The following is a 21,863-nucleotide window of genomic DNA, read 5'->3' on the forward strand; positions in this document are numbered from 1 at the left end:
AAGTTTGATTTATGCCATTTGGTTGGGCCTAAAACAATGAGTGGGCGTGGCCGGCAGGGGGCGAACGAGCAGGGTTGCCATGCAACACTTTAATTGCCCAAATGACTGTTTATTGATTTATGTGAAAAATGTAGATTAATGCCATTAGTAGCAGTTCCCACACTCGCTCTCTGTTCAAAAACCCCTATGCCTTTATAATTGAATAAATGGAATTGGAAATTATATTTGCCCAGTAAAATTCTAAATCTAGTATTTGTATTTAAACTCGCTCATATGCGAATTTATGCCAGAATGCGAAATGCACACACATATGAATGTGTATTTATGAAGAGCCACTGCAAAATGGGAATCGATGTCTGCTTAATTACGGCAAGTTTTTACATAAATATTTACACCTGCCTGCGTGCGTGTTTTTTAATGGGCTGAGAGCCACCCACTTAAGTACTCGGCGGTTTGATTAATTAGTTTGGCAATTAAAATAAATTAGCAAATAAATTTCAGCTCGCTCAAAGAGTAATTAAAAAACGGATTTCAATCATTGGATATGGTTCAGTTACATTTGCATCCATCAACTGCAAATATCTCTTGATCGCTGGGGAATTACACTAATCGACTTGTATTGCGATTTATTACGAAATAAATTTTAATAGTGTTTTTTACATTTCTTCATTTCCATTTTTTTTTGAGTTTGCTATAAATAAATTTTGTTTGGCCCCAAACTTTTTGATAAATCACTGCAACGGAAAGTTTGTCCCACACTGCAGCGGGAAAATGCTGCCCTCAAGGGCCACGCCCACTGGGCACGGGGGAAACCCCCCCAACCCAAAATTCCGAAATAAAAAAGTTTATTTCGAACTGCATTCGTCGGAGGCAAGTTTGAAAGCTGCTAAATTGCACAGTGGTTGCCAGTTATTGGAAATTATAAACTTTTAGCAACTATTATATGTACTTGCGCGCTCATATTAAGTAATTTTATATAGAATAATGGTTAATTTTTAGGAATTTAATAAAAAAAATTGAATAGCTCCATTTCTTGATCAAATTTATTGCACTTCAACTTAAGCTGAAACTTGGCACGCAACAAACTAGCGACAACTTTAGGGACTCCACATCCACACATAAACACACAGAGTTTCACACAGACAATGGCTGAGGGCACGTAGCAAATGCAAACTGACTCCCCCTCTCCGCACCTGTCACCCATGCTAACCGCCCCAATCAGCAGCTCCCCAGCCCGCCCACAAGGCCACCCATCGAACTAACACTCAACTAAGCAGATTTGTGATGGCGCGTCGCATTAATAATTTGCCAAATTAATAAATAATCACGGATTTTCTGGTTTGTTAGCTTTCCTTCTCTTTTTTTTTTTGTTTCCTAAATCCGGTTGTACGCCCACGGCCACGCCCCTCCAGCGCACTGGCGCCCTAATTCAAATGCTAAGCGCCATGAATTTTGCTCCCCAATGAGCACAAATTGGTTTCGCTCGCATCTCATCTTTTGTTTATCTATTTTTTTTTTTGGTATTTTTTGTGTGACGACCATGGCCATGCGAAATATTGTGAATGTCGAATATTGACTACCTCTGTGCTGTCCGTTGCCATGGAATACTAAGTGGTTCGTTGGGATGGGAAGCATTTTGATCAGCCACGCATAAAGTTCTGCCACATCTAATGGATTGTCTGATATTTCCATTTGCCCCCTCGTGCCGCTGGGGAAAAAGCAGTGGATGAAGCATTTCACTTCTATGCCACTTCGTAATCGAATTGAATTTACATGTGAGATTTTTTTTTTTTTTTTGGTTCGGTTTTGGTTTGCTGCGCTGCAAACAATTGCAAATTAAATATAAATTTGGGTTTCCCGTGGGGCAAGTGGTAACGTGAAAATGTTCCCTTGGTCAGAATCCATTTCGGTTGAGTTCAGTTCATTTAGCCGGCAGCGTAGTAGCATTTATTCCATTGAAATTACTTTAGTTGATAATGCCGATTATTTTTTAAATTTATTATTTATTTATTTTAGTGAAATTGCTTTATTTGAAAGTGTCGATTTTTTTTAAATTTTAATTTATTTATTCCATTGAAATTACATTAGTTGATAATGTTGATTTTGTTAAATTTATTATTTATTTATCCCAGTGAAATTGCTTTAGCTGATCATTTAGATTTTCTTTACATTTTTTAAATAAATAATAGTTTCAATATTATTTTAAGTGTATATATATTTTGGCAAGCTATTGAAGAATAATTTTTTGAGCTATGAAAACTTCAAAACCTCAATAATTTACCAAAGTACATATTTCCTGCAGAAAATAAAATGGCAAAAGCTTACCACTTATTTCGGATTAATTTCTGGCCATTTTGCTAGCATTTCAGCACTCTCAGTGCTTCATTTCGATGACTGCAATTAAAATGGCAATTAAGAAAATTCTACTTCCGCCACTGAAGCTTTTCACTCCCGCACACACACACACACACACACACACATCCCCACATACAGAATCACTCAAATTACCCATACGCACTGTAGGACACTCACAAACACTCTACCATATTAACGGAAATTAATTTCAGTGCTTCATCCGCTTGCATTTTCTTCTTTATATTTTCTTTTTTTTTCAGCTGTATTTTTACTCATGTGCTCGTTTTCCTTTGCCGCTTTTCTTTACTTTTTGTTTCTATAACAATGCTCTTCGCCGAGCATAGTTTTTTTTTTCCTTTGTTTTTGTATAATTCCCGCTCTCCGTTTGCAGCTGATGTTCATTTCCCTGTGAATGCACAGAGTGCGGATGAATGGGAATGGAAAAGCGGGTGGTGGAAATGGAAATATGGAAAACTCTGGGCCAAAGTCAAAGTGAAAGGAGATGGGGAACAGCAGGCATTCAATGAGTTTTTGCTCCTTTTCCTGCATTCAATGCATCATCATATGCCTGAATGACTGACTGACTGAGTAAATGAATGAATGATGGAATGAATGCGTGATTGAGGGCCTCTAAATGAAAGCGTACCAGCTCTCTTTGATTGAAGGGCCAAAGGAAATGCTTAAAAATGCATATGATAATTTGTAATTGTTTCTAATTTTCCCCATCCTTGACGTCTTCGAAATTGATTCCACGAAATATCCATGGTATAATTATCGAGTTTATTGCTGTTATGGCTTCGTCTCCATAAACTCCACATTTACTCCCTTTGCTTTTGATTTCTCAACGTGCCTCACTCAATAATTCATTCAATTCTTTGGAAACGGTCAATACACGACAGAAACTTCAACTTCAATGCAATCAACTCGACAGTTTGTTAATTTTACAAAAGTAAACGGAACTAAAGCAAGTTAGGGTTTTTGTGCCATTATCTGTAAGAAATATACCATTTTTAAGAATTCAAAGATGATTTTAAACCGTTTGCAAGTTACTGATTTTGATATTCAAAGAGCCACATTAAAAAAGGCTTTTAAAGGCCATCGTTTGATTCCACATGACAACCGCACTTTCGAAAACCTGTCAAAGGCTAAACAATACTCGATCATTATGGAGTTCCCCCATTTTCAAGCCAAATTCCACCCCAATTTCACCAAATTCTCCCGCCCCCCTGCGCCTTTTCACAACGAGCAATGTTCATGTCTGAAAATGCAAATTGCAGACAATCAATGACCACAGGCAACAAAGGGCCAGCCAGGTGAGTGGTTGTGGGTTGACCCTCTTGAATGTCCTGGCAACCAATTGCCCACTACCAGATACATCACCCACCCACCAATGCCAAGGAAAGCCCAACCCAATCAGGTGTTGAGCTAGTGTAATTTATGCCTGGTCTGCTTCAATTGTTTGTTGGATCCAAGCATATCGGGGCGCCTGGCAAATTAAAGTCCTTGGATTCCTTGTGAGTGGAAACTGGAATTCCGAGAGACTGGCAAATAATTAATGCTCTACACAATGTGCAAGATGGGGCGTAATTTTGGGGGCAAGTAGATAGAGGAACGGTTTAGACACGCTCTTGGCACTTTGCGGTTGCACTTGATTCGCTTGCGTAATGCAACAAAGATGCATCTAACTTAATTAGCAACCAAATGGCAAGAGGGAGTCCTCCGCACTCTGAAATCGGATTTCTTGGCCATTGCTTTGGGGTTTCTTTGGTTTTTGCGAACTACCCACTCTTGACTATCTCCTTTTGTGGCATGTTTTCAAGTCCCGTGTCTGACACACAAAACAGAATGGGGAAAAGCAATTAGCAAATAAAGGGAAATTCAAATGAACTAGTCAAGGCCTGACCTTGATAATACCCAGCACAGATTTTCGTAAGTACCATATCAAGTATTTAAAAAGGTCAGAGATTTTGTATCCCTCCTCAGCCAGCGAAGTTTTCACTGCTGCAGTTTAAAAATCCCCCTCGGAAAAAGCTTAAAAACTGCACAACGATGAGGAAAAACTTTTGCAATAACTCTTTGGGTGGAGGGAAAATTGTTGCTCGCTGGTCTGAAAATCTGCGAGCAGCCATAAAATATTGTTGTTACACCGGCTTTTCCCCCGCTTGCAACCCCGGGTATAAAAACAAAATTAACGCAATGCATCGATGTCCGAGTAAGTCCGGCGGGCTTGGAAGGGCAAGGACGGGGCGTGAAAACCGCGTAATAATAAAATATGATACGAAAACCTTGTAAAGCGACTTTCAGACAATTTATAACGGTCAGCTGCAGTCGGTGGACGAAGAAAAACTGGGGTTTTGAACCCCTGTTCCGTTTCGTTTGCCATTAAAGACTAGGGATTGGCCAAAATAAAGGGGGAAAACAAACACAATGTAATAGCTTCATATTGGATTTGGCAAAGCCAATAGTATAACGTGTGCGGAATAATTGAAGGAAACTAAGTTTTGTCTAAATGACACCATTAAAGACGAACAGAAAAAAGGATTATGACGTTTATAAAAGGGATTAAGCGAGTAATGTTATGATATATCTTTAAAAGCAAAATCTTTCAAAACAAAATGTATATTATAAAATAGACTACTAATCTTATATTTTTTTTATAATTTTAATAAATTGAATATTGTCTAAATGCTATCTTCGCTGATTGATAAAATGTGTGCGCAAGTGCTTGTCACATTTAATTACACGCACATTTAAGTGCACGTTACTCGGTCATTAATTAAATTGCATCTTAATTGATATATCCAAACCATTTAAAATTTAAATAATTAAGTTCGATAAATATATATGTGCATATTGGTTCGTACGACTTCCAGCCGCAAAAGAATCGCGCCCGCCACTCGAATGCATTGCAATCAAATTTATTGCTACCGAAATACAAGAAAAAAGAAATGCTGCTGTGGGAACAATTGAAGAGGAAAAGGCATCCAGCGGATGCAGTGCAGCAACAGGAAGAGCAAAGTGGATAATATTACACACCCATACTGGACGAGAACAGTAGTGGTTGTTTGGGCGTGGGTGGGTGGAAAACGACTAAGCATTTTTGGGGTCACCGGAAAAACGCCCCCACTGCATCCGCATCCGCATCCGCATCTGTGGCTTCCATTTCAATTTTTTTCCCTCTCTTTTTTTTTGCCAGCCGCTTTCTTTTTTATTGAAATATTACCCTCGAGTCGGCTGCACTTTGAACTTCCCACCCACGCAGAAGACTGCTGCAAAATGTCAAGTGTCAGTGCGAATGTTGGCCAGTTTTTGTGGGCTGCCGCCAAATGTCAGGATGCGTGGCACGTGCGGCAATTGCTGCAGTTGCAGCAACGTCGCAACTTGCTGCTCCACCAGCAGCAACATCATCACCACCACCACCAGGGGCTGGAACTGAAAAAGCAGCAGTGGCTTGTCACTTGCAGTTAAGTTCCATAATTTGCCAGAGCAAGCCAACAACTTGGAGCCCAATGCCCCATTGCATTAGCCACAGGCAGCTGTTGTGGCAGATGCTGCCATTCCAGGGAGACCGCAGCTTTAAGGATCCACAGAGCACTTGCTTCTAGGTATTGCAACGAGAGCTCGAAACAGTTTCATTTTAAATGGCCATTCAAATAAATGGCATTTTGTGAGTGGGTGACATCAGTATCTAATTATCAAGCAAGTTTAATTATAGCAAACTGCTCAAAACTTTCTTAGACAGGTGTCTAGAAGTATGCAGTGAACAATTTGATCGTCCCTTGGAAGAGACACCCTAGCATTTAAAAGGATAAAAGGTCAGTTAATTTGATATTATTGAATGAAGTAAATTGCCTATAAATTTGTTTAGTGGCAAGAGTAGTGTATCTTAAAGCAGGCTTTATTTCTCTTCCACGCTTTTTCCGCTTCCTTTTAGTTTGTTTTGCGGGGTGGGATCAAAGCCTCATGTTTTTGGTCACTTGGTTAAGGCCTGTCCAGGCGGAGACGGTTGTTGTGGCCTTCGTCCCTCTTGTTTTTGGCCAGCCAACCAGCCATCCAACCAGCTATCCAACCAGTCGGCCAACGGGGCGTATGCGTGATCTGGGCGGATCCTTTGTCCTGTTCTCGCCATCGTTTCGTTGCCTGTTTATTTGCTTTGTTCGCAGGACACTGTCGCTGTGTCCTTGTGCTGGTAATGTTGGCGTGTGGCACTTGTGCACTTTGTCACTTTTGTTTTAACGCTTACGCTTTATTGAGTTAATCGCTTTATGTCCGGCATTTCTCTCCGCTGTTTGCCTTTCTGCACTTTTGCCAGCTCAGCACTTTTAATTAATCCAGCAGCCAGGAGATAGTTTCTCCTGCTTTTACCCGCTACTCCCACTTTTCCCGCTTTTCCCGCTTTTCCAACTTTTCCTGCTTTTGCCTACCTGCATTGCTATTACAGCTGCTTTCCTCGCTGGTTTAATCGCTACGCCTTTTCGTTATTTGTCCCCTTTTTTGGTAAATAAAGTTTAATGTGTTTTCATTGATTACATCAGTGCGTGTGTACGCCTCCATTTTCCACTCTCACGCTCTTTTTCTGTGGTCATTATATCAATAAAAGCGTATCACCCAATAAACCTCTTTTTTACCCTTTGGCCAGCTGGAATTTTGATTGAGCATGTTTGCTGATTTATGTGCGCCAGTTGTGGAATTTATATGCGGTTTTTGTGAGCTTCAGCAGAAAAAAACAATAAAAGCGGCAAGAGGAACGAAATTAAATAAAAGAGTAACTCGCACAAAAAGTTTGACAAACATTTCATTTAGGATGCTTCAAGCGAAATGTTAAATTTACATTAAATAACATACATTATTTTACATTTAATAAAATACTTAATTTTCATTTTACTCACTCATTTTACATACAATAAAATGCTTTCATTAATAATATTCCGCTGCTTTTGCATATCGAAGGTATGCAATAAATGTTTCATTAAAGATTAAAAGGTTTGAATGCACGATTTCAGGAGTTAATTGAAAAGTATTTGCGTAAAATGAGCAGAAACTTTGCAGAGCTTCAGTTTCCGATTACAGATTAAAAAAGGCTTGTATTGTATTGAATGGATTTATAGTCTATTGATTCTGATATATTTTTTTTACCGGTGAAATCTGAAAATGCGTTAAATTAATTTTATAGTTGTGTTTCTATAAGTGTTATGTTCGAAAAGCAAATGAACATGAGCCGAAAAAGAGTTTATTAAGTACTTTTTAGTAAGTGAAGTATTATAATTTGGTTAGCATAAGTCTGTGACCATTTCAGCATAACTCAATTTATATTCAAATGCAAACTGTGAAGTTTAAGCCAGTACTTTGAGTTCTATTCTTCCATTACCCCATTTTATCCCTTTCTGCGGCTTGAACGCATTCGCATTTCTATTGAAAATTTCATAACTCTCGTTTGCCAGCTTTGCATGCCAAAACGAGAGTTGATGATATATTATGTTGCATTTAGTTGCGACACATTTGCATAACACACATACGACCCGTGAGCAACGCCAGTGATAGTATAGTATAGAAAGCAAGGCGCAGGCGGATGATAGCAAGGTACGATGGTATGTCTGTGGAATATGTAAATAATATTTCAACAATAATTGCTTTTGAAGCCAAAGTGCCCAGAGAGACGCGTCCAACTGTCTTGCTGTTCGGGCAAAACAACCCATCACGCAAAACCACCTACACAAATTGAATTTTCTTGTGAGAGTGCGTCCTGTGCTGCCAACTCAATTCCACTGCTGCTGGCAGCTAAAAATAATTAAAATTTAAAACGAAATAAAATGCACAAGAATAACATTTACATTTATGCGTTTCTATCTTCTGCTTTTCTTGCGCTCAACGGAACACAATCAACAAGTTGGGGCCAAAACGGAAGGAAAGCGGACAAAACGCTCTCAAGTGTGCAGATCTCAAAGGAGCCAACTGAATATACATGGACTAGTTTAAAATTAAACTAATGTTTATAGTTATTGCAAAACTAACCAGCTGCCCAAGAGAGCGGAACCAAGGGAGATATCGTGTCCTCAGAACGGAAATGTAACTGCACATTGAATAGCAATGAAGAAAACTTGCATTCCCAGCGATTGTAATCACGTCTACTCTGGATTTTCCTCTTATTTCCATCCTTTAGTTATGACAAAATGCTTAAGAAACGGCCAGAAGGAAGGACATCTGCCTGTGCTGTCCCAGTTGATGGCTATAATCTTATGTATTCTCAGGCCAAACGCATTTCCACTCAATAACTACCGACTTGAATAAGGCCCGAAGACAATTGGAATTGGAATCTGCATTATAATGGGGGAAATATAGGCTTGGACTAGGCTAAATTGTGTTTCCAACATATAATAATACAGGTCTTTAATAAATAAAATGGTAGTCAGAGACTCAGAAATACGTAAGTATAATTAGACTTTGGGTACAAACCACTTATTTTTTGTTTAACTAACTTTTGCTAAGCAGCAATCGCAAACAAAACTAATTATAATTAAAGCAGATTTGCTTGAATTTTTATCCAACTTTTAATCCAAACATTAAGCGAGCAGAACAATTTGGGCAAACAGAGAAAGACCGAGACCGGGGGGCTAACGACACTCAAATCAAAAGCGATAATCTATGGCGCCCCCCTGCAAGAAAACCTTTCATAAAATACAGGATGGAGACGAAAAAAAAAATGGAAACGAAATAAGTAGCCGCACTTTATATTTATGAGCAACATTCGCATGCAGCTTTAATGGCCATCGAACTGGAACTGGAACTGGACATCAGGAGACGACTACGACTACGAGGACGACGATGACGCCCACAAAAAATACATTTCCTTCTTGGATTATTTAACTGCCATTGACGACGTTGAATGAATGAATGAATGGCTGGCTGACAGGAGGATGGAGCCGAAAAGAGCGAAACGAAGCCAATAGAAATAAAAGTGGGTGGCATGGCATGAGTGGTGTGGCCCGCAGGCCACGAAAACCGTGGAAAATGCAAGAATTTTTCCAAGGAATACTACCTGAAGGGGTGGCGCGAGTTCGTTCGTTGTGTGACTGGTTATTTATTTGCTCGTTTATTTTCAGCACTTTTTCGGCGCATTTATTAGAAGTTGTTCTTGCCTTCGGGCTAAACAACAAAAAACCAAAAAGAAAAGGGGTGGCAGCAAAATAAAAGAAGAAGCAAGAAGAACTCCTTCAAAGGCTGCGAATTTTTCTTCAGCCCTCGAATTGAAAATCATTTGTAAATCAAATTGAAAACTCTGGCAAAGAGATAGCTATGCACATAACAAGCTGTGACGGCGGGGTTGGTTGCTAAATTTGTCAGAACCAGGCAGCGAACATCATTCGTCATGATGGAGCACTCCTCTACCCCCAAGTCGATTCAATCGTTCTGGGTTTTTGGTTCTGGGCAGGGGCACGGATTATATTTGCACAGCAGTGAACTTTTGAGCCCAACTGGAGTGGAGTGAATTGGTGGCAGGAGGCAAAAAGCTGGGAAATGAGTAGAAGCCAGATAATGCTGATTAAGTCGTTGGCACACACAGGCGGCAGTTTCGACTTGTCAACTCCTCCTATCCACGAAAATTCTTAATTGTTCGTTATTAATGATGCTGCTGATACGATACTGCGGCTGTTTGTCTGACTCTCAAATTGAAAATGGCTCGACTTTGATGAATGTCCGAGTGCGAAAAACCACAAACGGGCTAATTGATTGTCCGAAGGTCTTGATTGTGACTGTACGCTCTATTTCTCATCAGCATAGGACACAAATCAAAACGAGGGCCAGGCAAATGAATGCCAGCTGGCAAGTCGAGGGCATGACAATCGTAGGCAGTGTCCTTTTAGGTGGAACGAAAAGGACCTATAGCTATGGCAGATGAAAATCGCGGAGTAAGACTCTTTAGCTAGAGTGGATGAGAATCGCAGAGAAAGGCTCTTTAGCTGTGGGAGAAATTGAAAAGAAAATATCATTCGCAGTAACTCGAAAAATGTGATTCGCAAACACTTTGAAGGGGAAAACAGTGGGTGCCATAAATAAATTGCTGCTTCAGCAATTTTCAATAAATGACAAGCCACTTCTTGCCACGTCTATCTGTTGTCAAACTGAGGAACTACACTTGACAATCAATAGGTTGAATAAGAAAGCGAAGGAGGAGCGAGTTAATAAAGGTAGTGCTTGGAAGTGTAAAAACACTTGAGTTCCATTTGCCTCCTGATGGACGCACATAAATTTTCGATTATGCGCACCATTAGACATGAATTGAAGAATTCATCAAAGTGGATTTTTCGGCCCATTTTACGTGGGGAAAATTTTGCTGGTCCTGCAGTTTTTCCATTTGTTAATGGCGTTTTCTTGGTGGAATGAGGACTCGATTAAAACGAAGAGTTTGTTGTGAGTAACTTGTAGAATTTTTCGAAGATTAAATAATGGCGCATTGGATTATTTATATAAATTAGATATGCTGTGATTATAAGAACTTTTATAAGTGATTATAAAAGGGTTTTTATATAGTTATAATATAAATGTTAAAAGTTTTGGGAAGTACAAGAAGTGACCAATACAAGGTTGTATACTTTAAGACACAAGTGACTGGCGTTTTACAGGGTATCTGAGTACTCACCGTGGTTGTGGCCGGTGTGGTGGCCGTGTGCGGCGTATAGGCGGCATACGCCGGCTGGGGCAGCGGCGCCGTATAGCGGTAGGCTGCCTGCTGGGCGACAGCAGCGGCGGCTGCGGCAGCGGCCGGGGCATAGCCCTGCGGGGTCCAGCTGGCGGCGCCGCGGTATGGAGCACCGGCGGCCAGAGCGGCGCCAGCGGCAGCGGCTGCGGGACTTGTCATGGCCGGTGGCCGCTGTGGGAGGGCGCCCTTGAGTGCGACGGCTGAGGCGGTGAGCGGGGCGCCGGGGAAGGCGCTGCGCGATGTTGGAGGTGCGGCGGCGGCGCTAGACGAGCTCCCCTGTAAAAAAGCCACAAAGGAAATTGGGTTCTGAATAATTGCAGTGATGTCGTGTTAAATTTTATATAATAAATCAAAATACATGTATATTTCTTATCGTTTAATCATTTATTATCGCAAAACAGTTTGCAGTACTTATACGATCTCTATTAAAATCTCTAAAGCGATATGGTGCGGAATAGATTTTCCACTGGTGTGGTTTGAGTTTCGGCATAAATAATCTGGTTTTTGCACGGGCTTTTTGTTTTGGCGTAAATAAAAACCGCAGAACGCCAGCTGCGGCTCTGCTGTAAAGGTTTTGTTTACCGCTAGAAAAACCGCCATGACATCCGTTCTAATGCACACATGGTGGTGTTGGCAGTGCATATGAATCATGGCAGGGAGATTTTGTTTTATTGAGTGCCAGTTGCGCATTCATTGCAAAACGATAATAGAAAGTTACGCTGAAAAATATTTACTACACGCAGATATGTACTCTGTAGTACTTTATAACATTACAGCGCAAAAAACGCTGATCTTGACTTTAAATGAAATGTGTACAATATCGTAAAGGTATCAAAATCACTACAGTTTTGAAATCACTTTAAAATCCCTTAACAAAATCCCCAAAGGGTTTCAGTTAAGGAAATAACAGGGTATGTTTATAGAAACATGCCTGCCATAAATAATGCCCGCCCAACTCCCACTTCTGTGGACTGGAGCACAGCACATGAGAATTGGTGGGTGGTGGGCGGTGGGCGTGGACAGATGCAACAGTCGCCGGGTGTCCTTGCTGCCGGGTCGCTTCCTGTGCGAGTGTTGTGTGCTCCAGTTTTGCATTGCAAATGCATTTGTTGCTTTGGGCCATTTTTTTTTTTGGCGCACTCATTCCCTCACCGGTTCTTTGGGGTCACTTGGCATAAACACAAATAAACCCGCCTCTGTGGTTCACATATACAAATTTACGAGTATATGCCACTGAAATGTGCAAGGCGAAAAATGTGATGTTTTTCGGGGATTCTCGCTGTCGTTTTGTCGAATCTTTCGTGGCACAAACAGAACGAAAAGAAAATCCTCCCTCCAAAAAAAAGGGTGGCGAAAACAAACGCAACGAAACCGGAAACAAACGAGCTCCGCCATTTTTATTTTCAGCGTGATCGAGGTAGGAAGGAACTCATGTGTGTATGTCCTGGTTTCTAAAAGGATTCAACTGAAGCCTTGCGTGCTGTCGCTGATTTTCCAATTGCAAAATATGGCAAATATTTGATTTTCAGTTTGTTTTTCACCCTATTTTTCCTCATGCTCCTCTCACTTAGTCCACGTTTTTCGAAATTTTTTTTTTGTTTTTGTAAGGGAGCTTCACGTTTTCAGTTAATTTTTGTGGGCACGCAATTCGAATGCGGTTTTGCGGGAAACGAAGGCTGAGCTGTGGGTGCCTGTAATTTGGCAGTTAAATGGCAGAGAACGAGTAATAATGGTTTGCCATTCGAATTGGAGTGGTGGACGTGTGTGTTTGCCAAGTGGAAAAAAGTGCCAAGGGGTAAAAACGTAGGGCAGAGAAAATATGCATTGAAAAATCGAGGCAGGCGTGACAGCATTTTGACATAAACTTCAGGCTGAAAAATTGGGATTTTCAAGGTAGGGACGTGAAGGTACGAGGGCAATGTGAAGCATTAAAAATGTATTCATTTTCGTTTGTTTACTAAGCTAAGGACCAAGTAAATTAAAACCATTTATTAAAAATTAATCTCTGCTGAGTGAAATTTTTAAAACGCAACTAAGCGTTTTAAAATAAAATAAATGGTAAAGATATAACTAATAATATTTTATACAGAAACCAAAATTTGAATGGCCTTGTACAAGCCAACTTAAATACTTTTGTTGCTCACAATATCATCTAAAAAGTAGGCTTTAGAAATTTTGTGCAAATTGCGAACACATTGGCTCCTTAAAAGTTAGCTTCAAATCCATTCCAGCCTTCACATTCCCCATTTATTACGATTTCGCCGTAGAACATGACAGGCAAAAAACACCACCATTGCCGTTCAACCCATCAATTGCCTTCGGTGGGTCATAAAATGGAATAGCCAAACATTTTAAGCGCACAAACGCTATAAATTTAAGCCGCTAAATTAGACACGTTTGGCACATCGAACACAGCCCCCCCCCCACTCACACACACACACACGTACACACCTCAGAAAAATAGCCCCCCAACTTTACGGCCACCGAAAATAATCATAAAGGTAATTATTTTATCGTTCGTTCAAATTCGCTTAATTTTAACGTTGACTGCAACAACGTCTGGCGGCTGGAAAAATTCCTCCACACAGGTGTATATACATATATACTCGTATATAGGTGTATATAAAAGGTAAAACGGAAAGCTAATGGAAAATATGAAGCCTAGGAGGTGACTAGCCAACATGCTCCAGTCTTAATGGGCAGCTGTGGCTGTTTTTGGCGAGGAATGGGGACGAGAATAGAAACGAGGACGTGATTAATTACCAAATTGGGAGCCATTATCGCGTGCACTTCGAGGGTGTTTGTAAAGTTGTTCCGACTCACGCACACACACAAATACACTGGGAATAAATGCATCAATGAACTAAATAAGTATTTTTAAAAATTCTGTAGATTTAAAAATTGTCATTACATGGATTCAACAATTTTACTTTTAGACACTTGAACAAATCATGTAAAAACCTAAGAGATTTTTTACAAATTGAAGTAATTACTAAAGATTTCATTATGGTGTCGCCTGTGCATTACTTAAATTTTCTCCTATCTTCATACAAATTCCAATTATTTTAAGTGCAGGAAAAAGGCTCTCCCTGCTAGTAACTTGGTCTTCTCTCAAACATTTCTGTTGACGCTTTTGTTCTATATTCTATTACCCCGAAAACTGTTCGCTGTTATTGGTGTTCGCTTAATTTTTATGCAAAAAACGTTTCGTTTGGGTCCTTTCGACCGTTATCCGGCGGTAGTCCTTCCTGGGGGCAAAATCAAGCGCAAAATATTAATGATAATAATTTATTACCAACTGACAGGTGGAGAGGCAGCAGGAGGCACACTGAAATGGGTGGGGTGGCTTTTCGGTCTTTTGGGGTTTCCGACATTTTCAGAGTTGCTATATATGGGGCGGGTATCCACTGATAAACGCTTTGTGATTAGCGGTCGTTGTTGCTGGTGTAGCTTCGTGGCTACGACGAAGAGCCTTTGTCATTTTTATTGTCATTTTTCGAAAATTTATGCGCAAATTCGATTTTGCTGCGGGCCAATGGAAATACGTGAGTTGGTATAATGTGACCAAAAAAAAAGGGGAGTGAGTTAAGCTCTGCATTCCTAGATACTTTAAGAAGAATGGAAAATTTAAATAGGATTAAATGCGAGGTATTTATTGAGTTTTAATTGAAATTCTGGGAGAATGAAAATAAACAGAAGGATATGAATGTGTTCAAAGGTAGGTAAACATGTGCAAAACAACTAAGTAAAATAGTTAGTTTAAATATGTCACTTTTTTAAAAAGTTTGAAAAACAATTCCACCCTTTAATATCCATTCAAAACGTTTTCAAATTACTTAATGCAAAAACTATTTGAATAGCACATGGAAAATATATGAAAAACAGCAAACAAACTGCAATGCAAAGGCATTAAAAAAAGACGAAGGTGGAAAAGCATAAAACAAAAAATATTTGCATTTTCCTCAAGAAATGTTTGCACACACTCATAGACAGACGCGCCCACACACACACACATACAGACACACAAACATAGCTGTCTCTTTGTATAATTCATATTTTCCAACCACTTATTGTTTAAACTAAATAAAGCAAAAACTTTTTCCATAATTAAAACCGACGGCAGTGGCGTGGGCGGCAACAACAATGTCTCAGGGGAGAAGGAGGCATGGAATTTTCCAGGGGGTTGCAAAAGGGGAAAAGGGGCGAAGGGTGAGGGGTATCGTGGGTAGGCGCAAGAGCGGAAAACAAAAGGATTTTCCTTCATTTTGTTGCTGCCTTTCAGGCACAAAATTTTCGCTTATTTTTTCCGGACTTTTGCCTATTTTAATTCTATGCGGTAAATTAAATTTTCGTATTGTCCCATGTCCACCCACTCCCCCACTCACCCTCCCATTTTCACCATTTCCCGCATTTAAATTCACGAGTGAAAGCGCTTGAGGGTGAGGAGTGGGCGTGGCAATGGGCGGAATATATAGACAAGGATACGGACGACTCGAGGGCTAAAAATAGTCAGGCGGCAGAAGAAAAGCTGCAGCTAAAAATGAAAATGAGGCGCAGTGCAAAACTGCTTTCATGTGTATGAGTGCATATGATATGCAACTTTTCCTGCCTATTTTGCATATTTTTCTATACAAAAAAAAAAAAAAGCGAAAGCATCTCTTTTTCGAAATTATTTTATTTATTCTTTTTCTGCCTTGCGGAAGAGTTGGGAATGAATATGCATTTCTTGCAAATGAAACAAAAAATTTATTTGGCAGAGTAGGCGACGACTCTGTTGCTATTTGTTGCTTCGAAAATGTTATGCATACAAATTGAAAAGCGATTTTATATAACATTTAACATGTTGATTTAGTTGCAAGACAGTGTTACTTTTTATTAATATATCGCATGAAATCAGTTAAGTGTGACAAAATGTATTGAGAAATTTACATTACGTTTATTATTCTTGACTTAACTTTAAAGTCCAACAAAATCAATCTCATAATTCATTTGCCAAATGGAGCCATAAACCAGGGGTTTACGCAACTAAACTTATGCAAAATGATAAAAAAGGGACCGAGGAATATGCTCTCAAGGGATCAGGATTACCATTTGGATGGATGAATGGAAGCATGGATGACCAAGGGGGAGGCAATCCATCTTGGGGCGTTTATTTTATGAGCATGTGGCAAGTGAGGCATAAAAGTGGAAGAGGCCAGGTACTGAGTAGCACCAAAGCAAGCCACCAACTCACCAATTCACTCGGCGAAGCGTGCAAGTTTTATGTTAACATCATAAACGATAATATATTACATTGCTCGACAACATTAGGCAGAGATCCCACAGAAAAGGAAAAGCGGCACAAGGCTCATGCAGTGAGGGAAACCCCGTCAGGATAATTCTCATTGCCCCCCGTCTGTGCGATAATCAATTTAAAATTTTCCACGCCTTTCACGTTACCAACAAATTTTCATTAAATGTAACAACCAGCAGCGCACAAAAAAAAGTCTTAAGCAGCAAGAAATCCAATAAAATGAACGAGTTGAAATGCCGTCGAAGAAAGGGTTGGGAAATTTGGGGGAAAAGCTTAGCTGCCACTGATTTGAACACATTTTTCTTGCGCTTATTTCTTATATACTTTTTGTTATTTTTTTTTTGGCCCAACACAACAAAACGCACAGCAAAAACAATTGCAAACGACGGCAACAAAAGAGCGAAGCAACATAAAAAATGACATTTACGACAAAATTACATTTTCAGCAGTAAAAACGGTGGGGAAAAAGGGGGGTACTTTTTTTGGCCGAAAACTCGGGGTGTTAGGTTCGGAAAATACGTCTAAGCCTTTAACGCCTTTGGGGCGCAGCAGCAGTCAAAACAACAAAACAATACGGAAAAATCGAGGGGAAAATGAAGAAACTTTTGCACTAAGTGATTTTGTACGCCGTGGAAAGAAAACTTAGGAAACAGATGTTTTCCGGGTTATTTATGCTTATATTTTATTTGTATCGCGAAAACCCAACAATGTGCCATTAGGCCTGGATTTACCCTTAAAACGAAAAAATACTTCAACAAAAATGATATTTCAAAACAGGTTTGCTGCCTAAATTAAAATGTTTGCTTTATAAAATTATTTTTGATTTTTAAGTGATTGATCTCAGTGATTTCAGCGTACAACATAAAACAAATTGAATTGCATATTGAAATATTTTTCCGTTAAAGGGAATTTAATTTTCTTTGATCAGAAATCATACGCAGATTTTCCATTTCCTATAGATGCGCTTGGCCAAATGCAATTTAGTAATTTAACCTTTCGCTGCCCAAATGGGAAATGCTCCTTTTTCGACAATGGAAAATAATTTCGAAACATTCACGTGCCTGAGTTACGCCGTTCTCCCTGGGTATCCTGCAAACTGTTATTTATTTTAGGCCCAGCCGTAAAATTACATTTCACTTGTAGTTTGCCTGCCACCGACGACGACTGGACGTGGGCCAACTTTTTGTTAATAAATTCAAATGCAACTGGCAAATGCAGGAGCGGAGTGCAGGGAAACGGCGAACTTATGCCAGCCAGGCACGACTCATTTAAGCCATCATTTAAGCCCCCTTTCAGCGGTCACGTAAGCATCATAAATTCCCGTGCCACCCACCCAGCGCAAACTTTATATTCCGCTGTCCGCTTGTCCGCCATCGAAATTGTAATTTTAGTTTTAATGAAAATTTTTAACACTCCGCGGCTGCTGCTACTGCTGCTGCTGCTGCTGCCGCTGCCGCTGCCACTGCATTTATATTTAGTGAGTATTTTTATTGAATTTTTAATGCGCACGCGGCAAATTACAAGCGCAATGGCCAAAGTGCAGGCAATGTAATTTTATACACTATACCCCCGTGTTGAAAACAATTAAGAGCGAACAAATTATGAAGTAAATTTATCAGCAGCCAAACCAATTAAAGTTTTTACCATCCGGAATTAAAAATCAAACAACAATAACGACAACGGACCATATAAAATTAATTATTCCTTATTTCATTTGTCTTCGAAACGGCTTTTGTTTCGCCTTTGCTTCCGCGTTGCGTTTTCTTTTTATTTCTTTTTTTGTTTTTGTTGTTTTCTTGTGGGTGGCTGGGAAATGAAAATCTTTAAGCGGCTTTATGGTAACAAGGATCCTGTCGCTCGGGTAATCCTCCTTTGGGCCCGGCCAATAAATCTTCGCTCTCCAAAACTCCCACGCTGAGTGGCAAGTCCCAGCTGCAGATTTTCCTTCCATCCTTCCAACTACTCCACCAGCAACAACATTGTGTGTTATTTTTATTTGTCTTGCTTTGGTCGTTTGTCTAGCGGTTTCCCGTCTCTGTCATACAGAGCTCAACGCTAATACCGCAGACAGGGGCTGGTGGGCGTGGCAGCGGATGAGGCAGCCCAAACACTCAAACGCCCACTTGTGGGGAGTGAGGTAGGGGGAGGTAATGCAAAACGCAAAATTTAATTATAATTTTCGGTTCTGCCTTTTCCATTTCTAGTGGCAACTGGAAAATTATTTTCTCAAGTGTGTGAGAAAAGCTGCAAGGCCGGTGAAAATTAGCCCATTTAGGATGTGTAATTGCCACGAGAGGTTGGCGGCGGTGTTTCCTGTTTGAAATTCCATAAATATCAAATTGCCAGTTTCGAAATTATTTTGTAGGTAATTTTAAGACCGCACATTATTTACAACATTTACGTAGAGCGACTATGCAATTTATTTGTTAATAAACACAATTACGAAGTTAACATTTAAGTATGACATTTCTAGCACCTGTACTGTTTTCTTAAAGAATTGAGTTCTAAAATAAACCCAAATACCTGGTAGCCGTTTAATTTTTGCCCTTTTTCTAGAATTCCAAACACGTTTGGCGGATGTAATTTCATTTCGCCAAAATACAAAAAAAAAAAAGAAAACCCCCAGCAGCACAGGGGCAAAGTAAACAAATGGTTTCCGCTTAATGTAAACAAATCGATGATGGCAAACAATTGATGGCAAAAATCCAGAAGAGCAACCATCCCCCTCATTAAATCGGATATGACTGGCGTTTTGCGGCGGTTGGTTCCGATTATGATACGCATCACAAAAGCCAAACAAGAATCGCATTTCAAAGCAGACAGAGTTCCTTGAAGATTGTCCACTTTCCAGTTTTTTTTTGTTTTCTATTTTTTTCTCTAATCTCACGGTCTGGTTGGTTTTCCCGCGGAAAAATCTGTTCTCATCTATTCAAGTTTGGCGAGCTCCGAGCTTCGTCGTTAGCGTGTAATTAAAGGAAAAAGGCAAGGGAAAAGCCCTAAACTCGCTACTTGACCGCAGAAAAGTCTGCAATTGAATCGTGCAACTCTTTGGCTCAGAATTTTCAGCTTTTCTCCAGGCTTTTCCCTAGCCTCAATGTTGTTTTAATTAAAAATAATCGAGTTTCCCATCGTCGTTGTCGTCGTAGTCGTCTTCCTCTGGTTTTTTGTTTTGGAGTTTGTGCAAATTGCAACAAAATGAGTTGACAAAAACTTTTCGCAAGGCCAAAAAGTGTTTGCCATTTTGCAACATGTCTGCACACAGTGTCTGTGTGTGACTGCGCGCGCCCGCATGTGTGTGTGTGTGGTGTGTCTGTGTGTGTGTGTGTGTGTGTTTTGGTGAGTGTGAACAAAATGAAAATGTCATTGCACATAAAGGCAGGATGGAGCATACGTGACTCGCATTGCCGGAAATTAAGTGGTGTCCCAACACGTCCAAAGCGCACGAAGACGGAAAAAGCCACAGGCAGGCGAACCGAACCGGGTTAAAGGAGGCCCAAGGCCCAGCGAGGGGTTAAGGGAGCGCTGAGTAGGGGTTAAGAGGGGCGGTCGAGATGCAGTTGAGCTGTGGCAATGTGTATTGGCGCATCCTAGCCAACCAGGAGACAATCAAAGCCGCACAATGTCTCTTGTTTGTCAATAGCAATGAACATTTTCCCTCAATCTACTCGAGGGAGATCGAAATAAATGAATGGACAAACTCGGTAGGAAAATACTAATAAAGTTGTACAAACTTATTCGGAGCCAGAAAGTATTAACGTTTCAATACTGTTAAAGATTCATACTTTATATTAAAAACCTAAACCTAGAAATATATTTTTAACCAGCTTTAAAACGGCTTTAAAAATTAAATACCTTGTCTACGCCCCACTTAAATCGCTTCAGTACAAATGCGGCTGTCAAAGTCAGCAAAGTGTTTAGCACTCATTTGAAAATGTAAACCAAAGGCAGTGCCCCTCGCTTTTTCGCACTCTAAAAACACTGGGGTTTCATCAGCATTTGTTGCTGTTGGCTGAACTGTCATGTTGCCGGCGTTTGACATGTTGCTGCCACGCCATCGTTAGAAGCAAACATTTCCATGATTTTTCCACCGCATTTTGTTTTTCATTTCGGCCGCGGCAATTAGCAAATAACTCACATAATGTCCGCGAATTGAGGCAACCAGGTCCTGACCATGGTAACGCCAGGAGTTCGTGTGATTCCACGTTGAAATGCTGCTGCGATGATGTTGCTGCTGTTGGTTATGTCCCTGTGCAAATTGATTGTGATTGCATGGGCGATGCCGTGGCTTTTGCTGGTGATTCTGATGCTGATTGTTGGCTGCAACTGCCATGGCACCAAAACTCCCATCGGCCAACTCAATAGCATCCTCCTGCAAATCGGTCGTCATGCCATGCAAATTGAAATGCCATCGGAGCAATGACAAACGATGCAGCCGCTCATGAATGTCGCTAAAGTCAAATCGTGAGGCAGATGTATGTGGCATCGGTGGATCCATGTATATATATCTTTCTATAGCAATAATCTATATGCCAATTACTCTCGCGATGTCAAGTCATCGAACGCAAAACATTCACTGACAAAGCCCAAGAAGTCCAGATTCGCGGAGACTACAGAGAACTGAAGTTCTTTGCAACCAAATGAAACAGGAAACTCCAACTGAAGGCCAGCGAAATCTGAGCAATCGAATGGCAATAAAACCATATACATATGAATGTATACAGAACTGGTCCTAGGAAAAAGCTTTATCATCAAATGCATATAAGTATATATTTATACAAGCACGAGCTGCGCTGTCGCCACAAAGTACAATTTTCAACACGTGTTTCAATTGTTACAATTACTTACCTGTAGCCTCGTATTCCATTTTATAATGACTTTTTATATATTTGCCAATATTTTTTAGTTTGCCTACACTTATTTTTTTATTCACCAGTGTGACTGCAGCTTTAGAGTACAAATACACCAAGCAAACTTATCGGTATCATCGTTCAAATGCTCGCTTCCTCTTTTTTGTACTGACTACATTTTTTACACCACCTAAAGAATATTTTCAAACTTAAAGAACCCATTGCTTGTTATTTATAAATCCGCCTTGCATCTTCATCAAAATTATAATACTCTTTTGTCATGGTATTAAAATGTTTATGAAAGGCAGAGGCAGGAATAAAAATAAGAACATATCCCAAACCCGTAAACCTTTTTTGTAACCGAAGAATAATAAAAGAGCCGAATAAATAAATAAAATGTTGGCAATTATTTAGGCTTTTAACATGTCAGCCACGTGGCAGCCACAAAACGGAAACGGAAGCACCACCCCCGCAACACACACACAAAAAAAAAATCAAACACTCACACAAGTACAAAACGAATTGAATTTTGATTTGGGTTTCAGTCCAAGAATAAAGGTTACATATGTCTCGAATGAGAAATGTTTTAGGAAAGGAAATGTGATCGGAGTGAAAAATCTATTTAATTGAAGAAAACCAATTCCCAATTTCAATGTAATGAGTTCAATTT

At 40.0% G+C, this 21,863-nt stretch overlaps 1 protein-coding gene and 1 long non-coding RNA gene across 19 annotated transcripts in view; one reads left to right on the plus strand and one right to left on the minus strand.

Moving 5' to 3' along the window:
* The window catches only part of LOC120450058 (protein alan shepard), a 121,394-nt gene that overhangs the window by 50,681 nt on the left and 48,850 nt on the right, over positions 1-21,863 (minus strand). For 16 of the 17 annotated variants that reach the window (XR_005616243.2, XM_039632830.2, XM_039632828.2 and 13 more), the window contains one exon: positions 10,994-11,329. Coding sequence is in view for 16 of the 17 variants with exons in the window: in XM_039632830.2 (XP_039488764.1) it covers positions 10,994-11,329 (336 nt within the window). In the remaining variant the exon portion in view is untranslated. Of the gene's footprint in view, positions 1-10,993; positions 11,330-21,863 lie in introns of those variants that run through there. The other variant, XM_039632819.2, reaches the window with a different exon arrangement.
* LOC120450062 lies at positions 15,856-16,580 on the plus strand. 2 transcript variants are annotated; one of them, XR_005616244.2, is made up of 2 exons: positions 15,856-16,304; positions 16,364-16,580. It is a non-coding gene; the product is annotated as an uncharacterized LOC120450062 (long non-coding RNA). The 2 variants fall into 2 exon arrangements; XR_005616245.2 differs by having other exon boundaries at positions 16,368-16,580.

The sequence above is a fragment of the Drosophila santomea genome, chromosome 3L (genome assembly GCF_016746245.2).
Source record: "Drosophila santomea strain STO CAGO 1482 chromosome 3L, Prin_Dsan_1.1, whole genome shotgun sequence".
NCBI lineage: Eukaryota > Metazoa > Arthropoda > Insecta > Diptera > Drosophilidae > Drosophila > Drosophila santomea.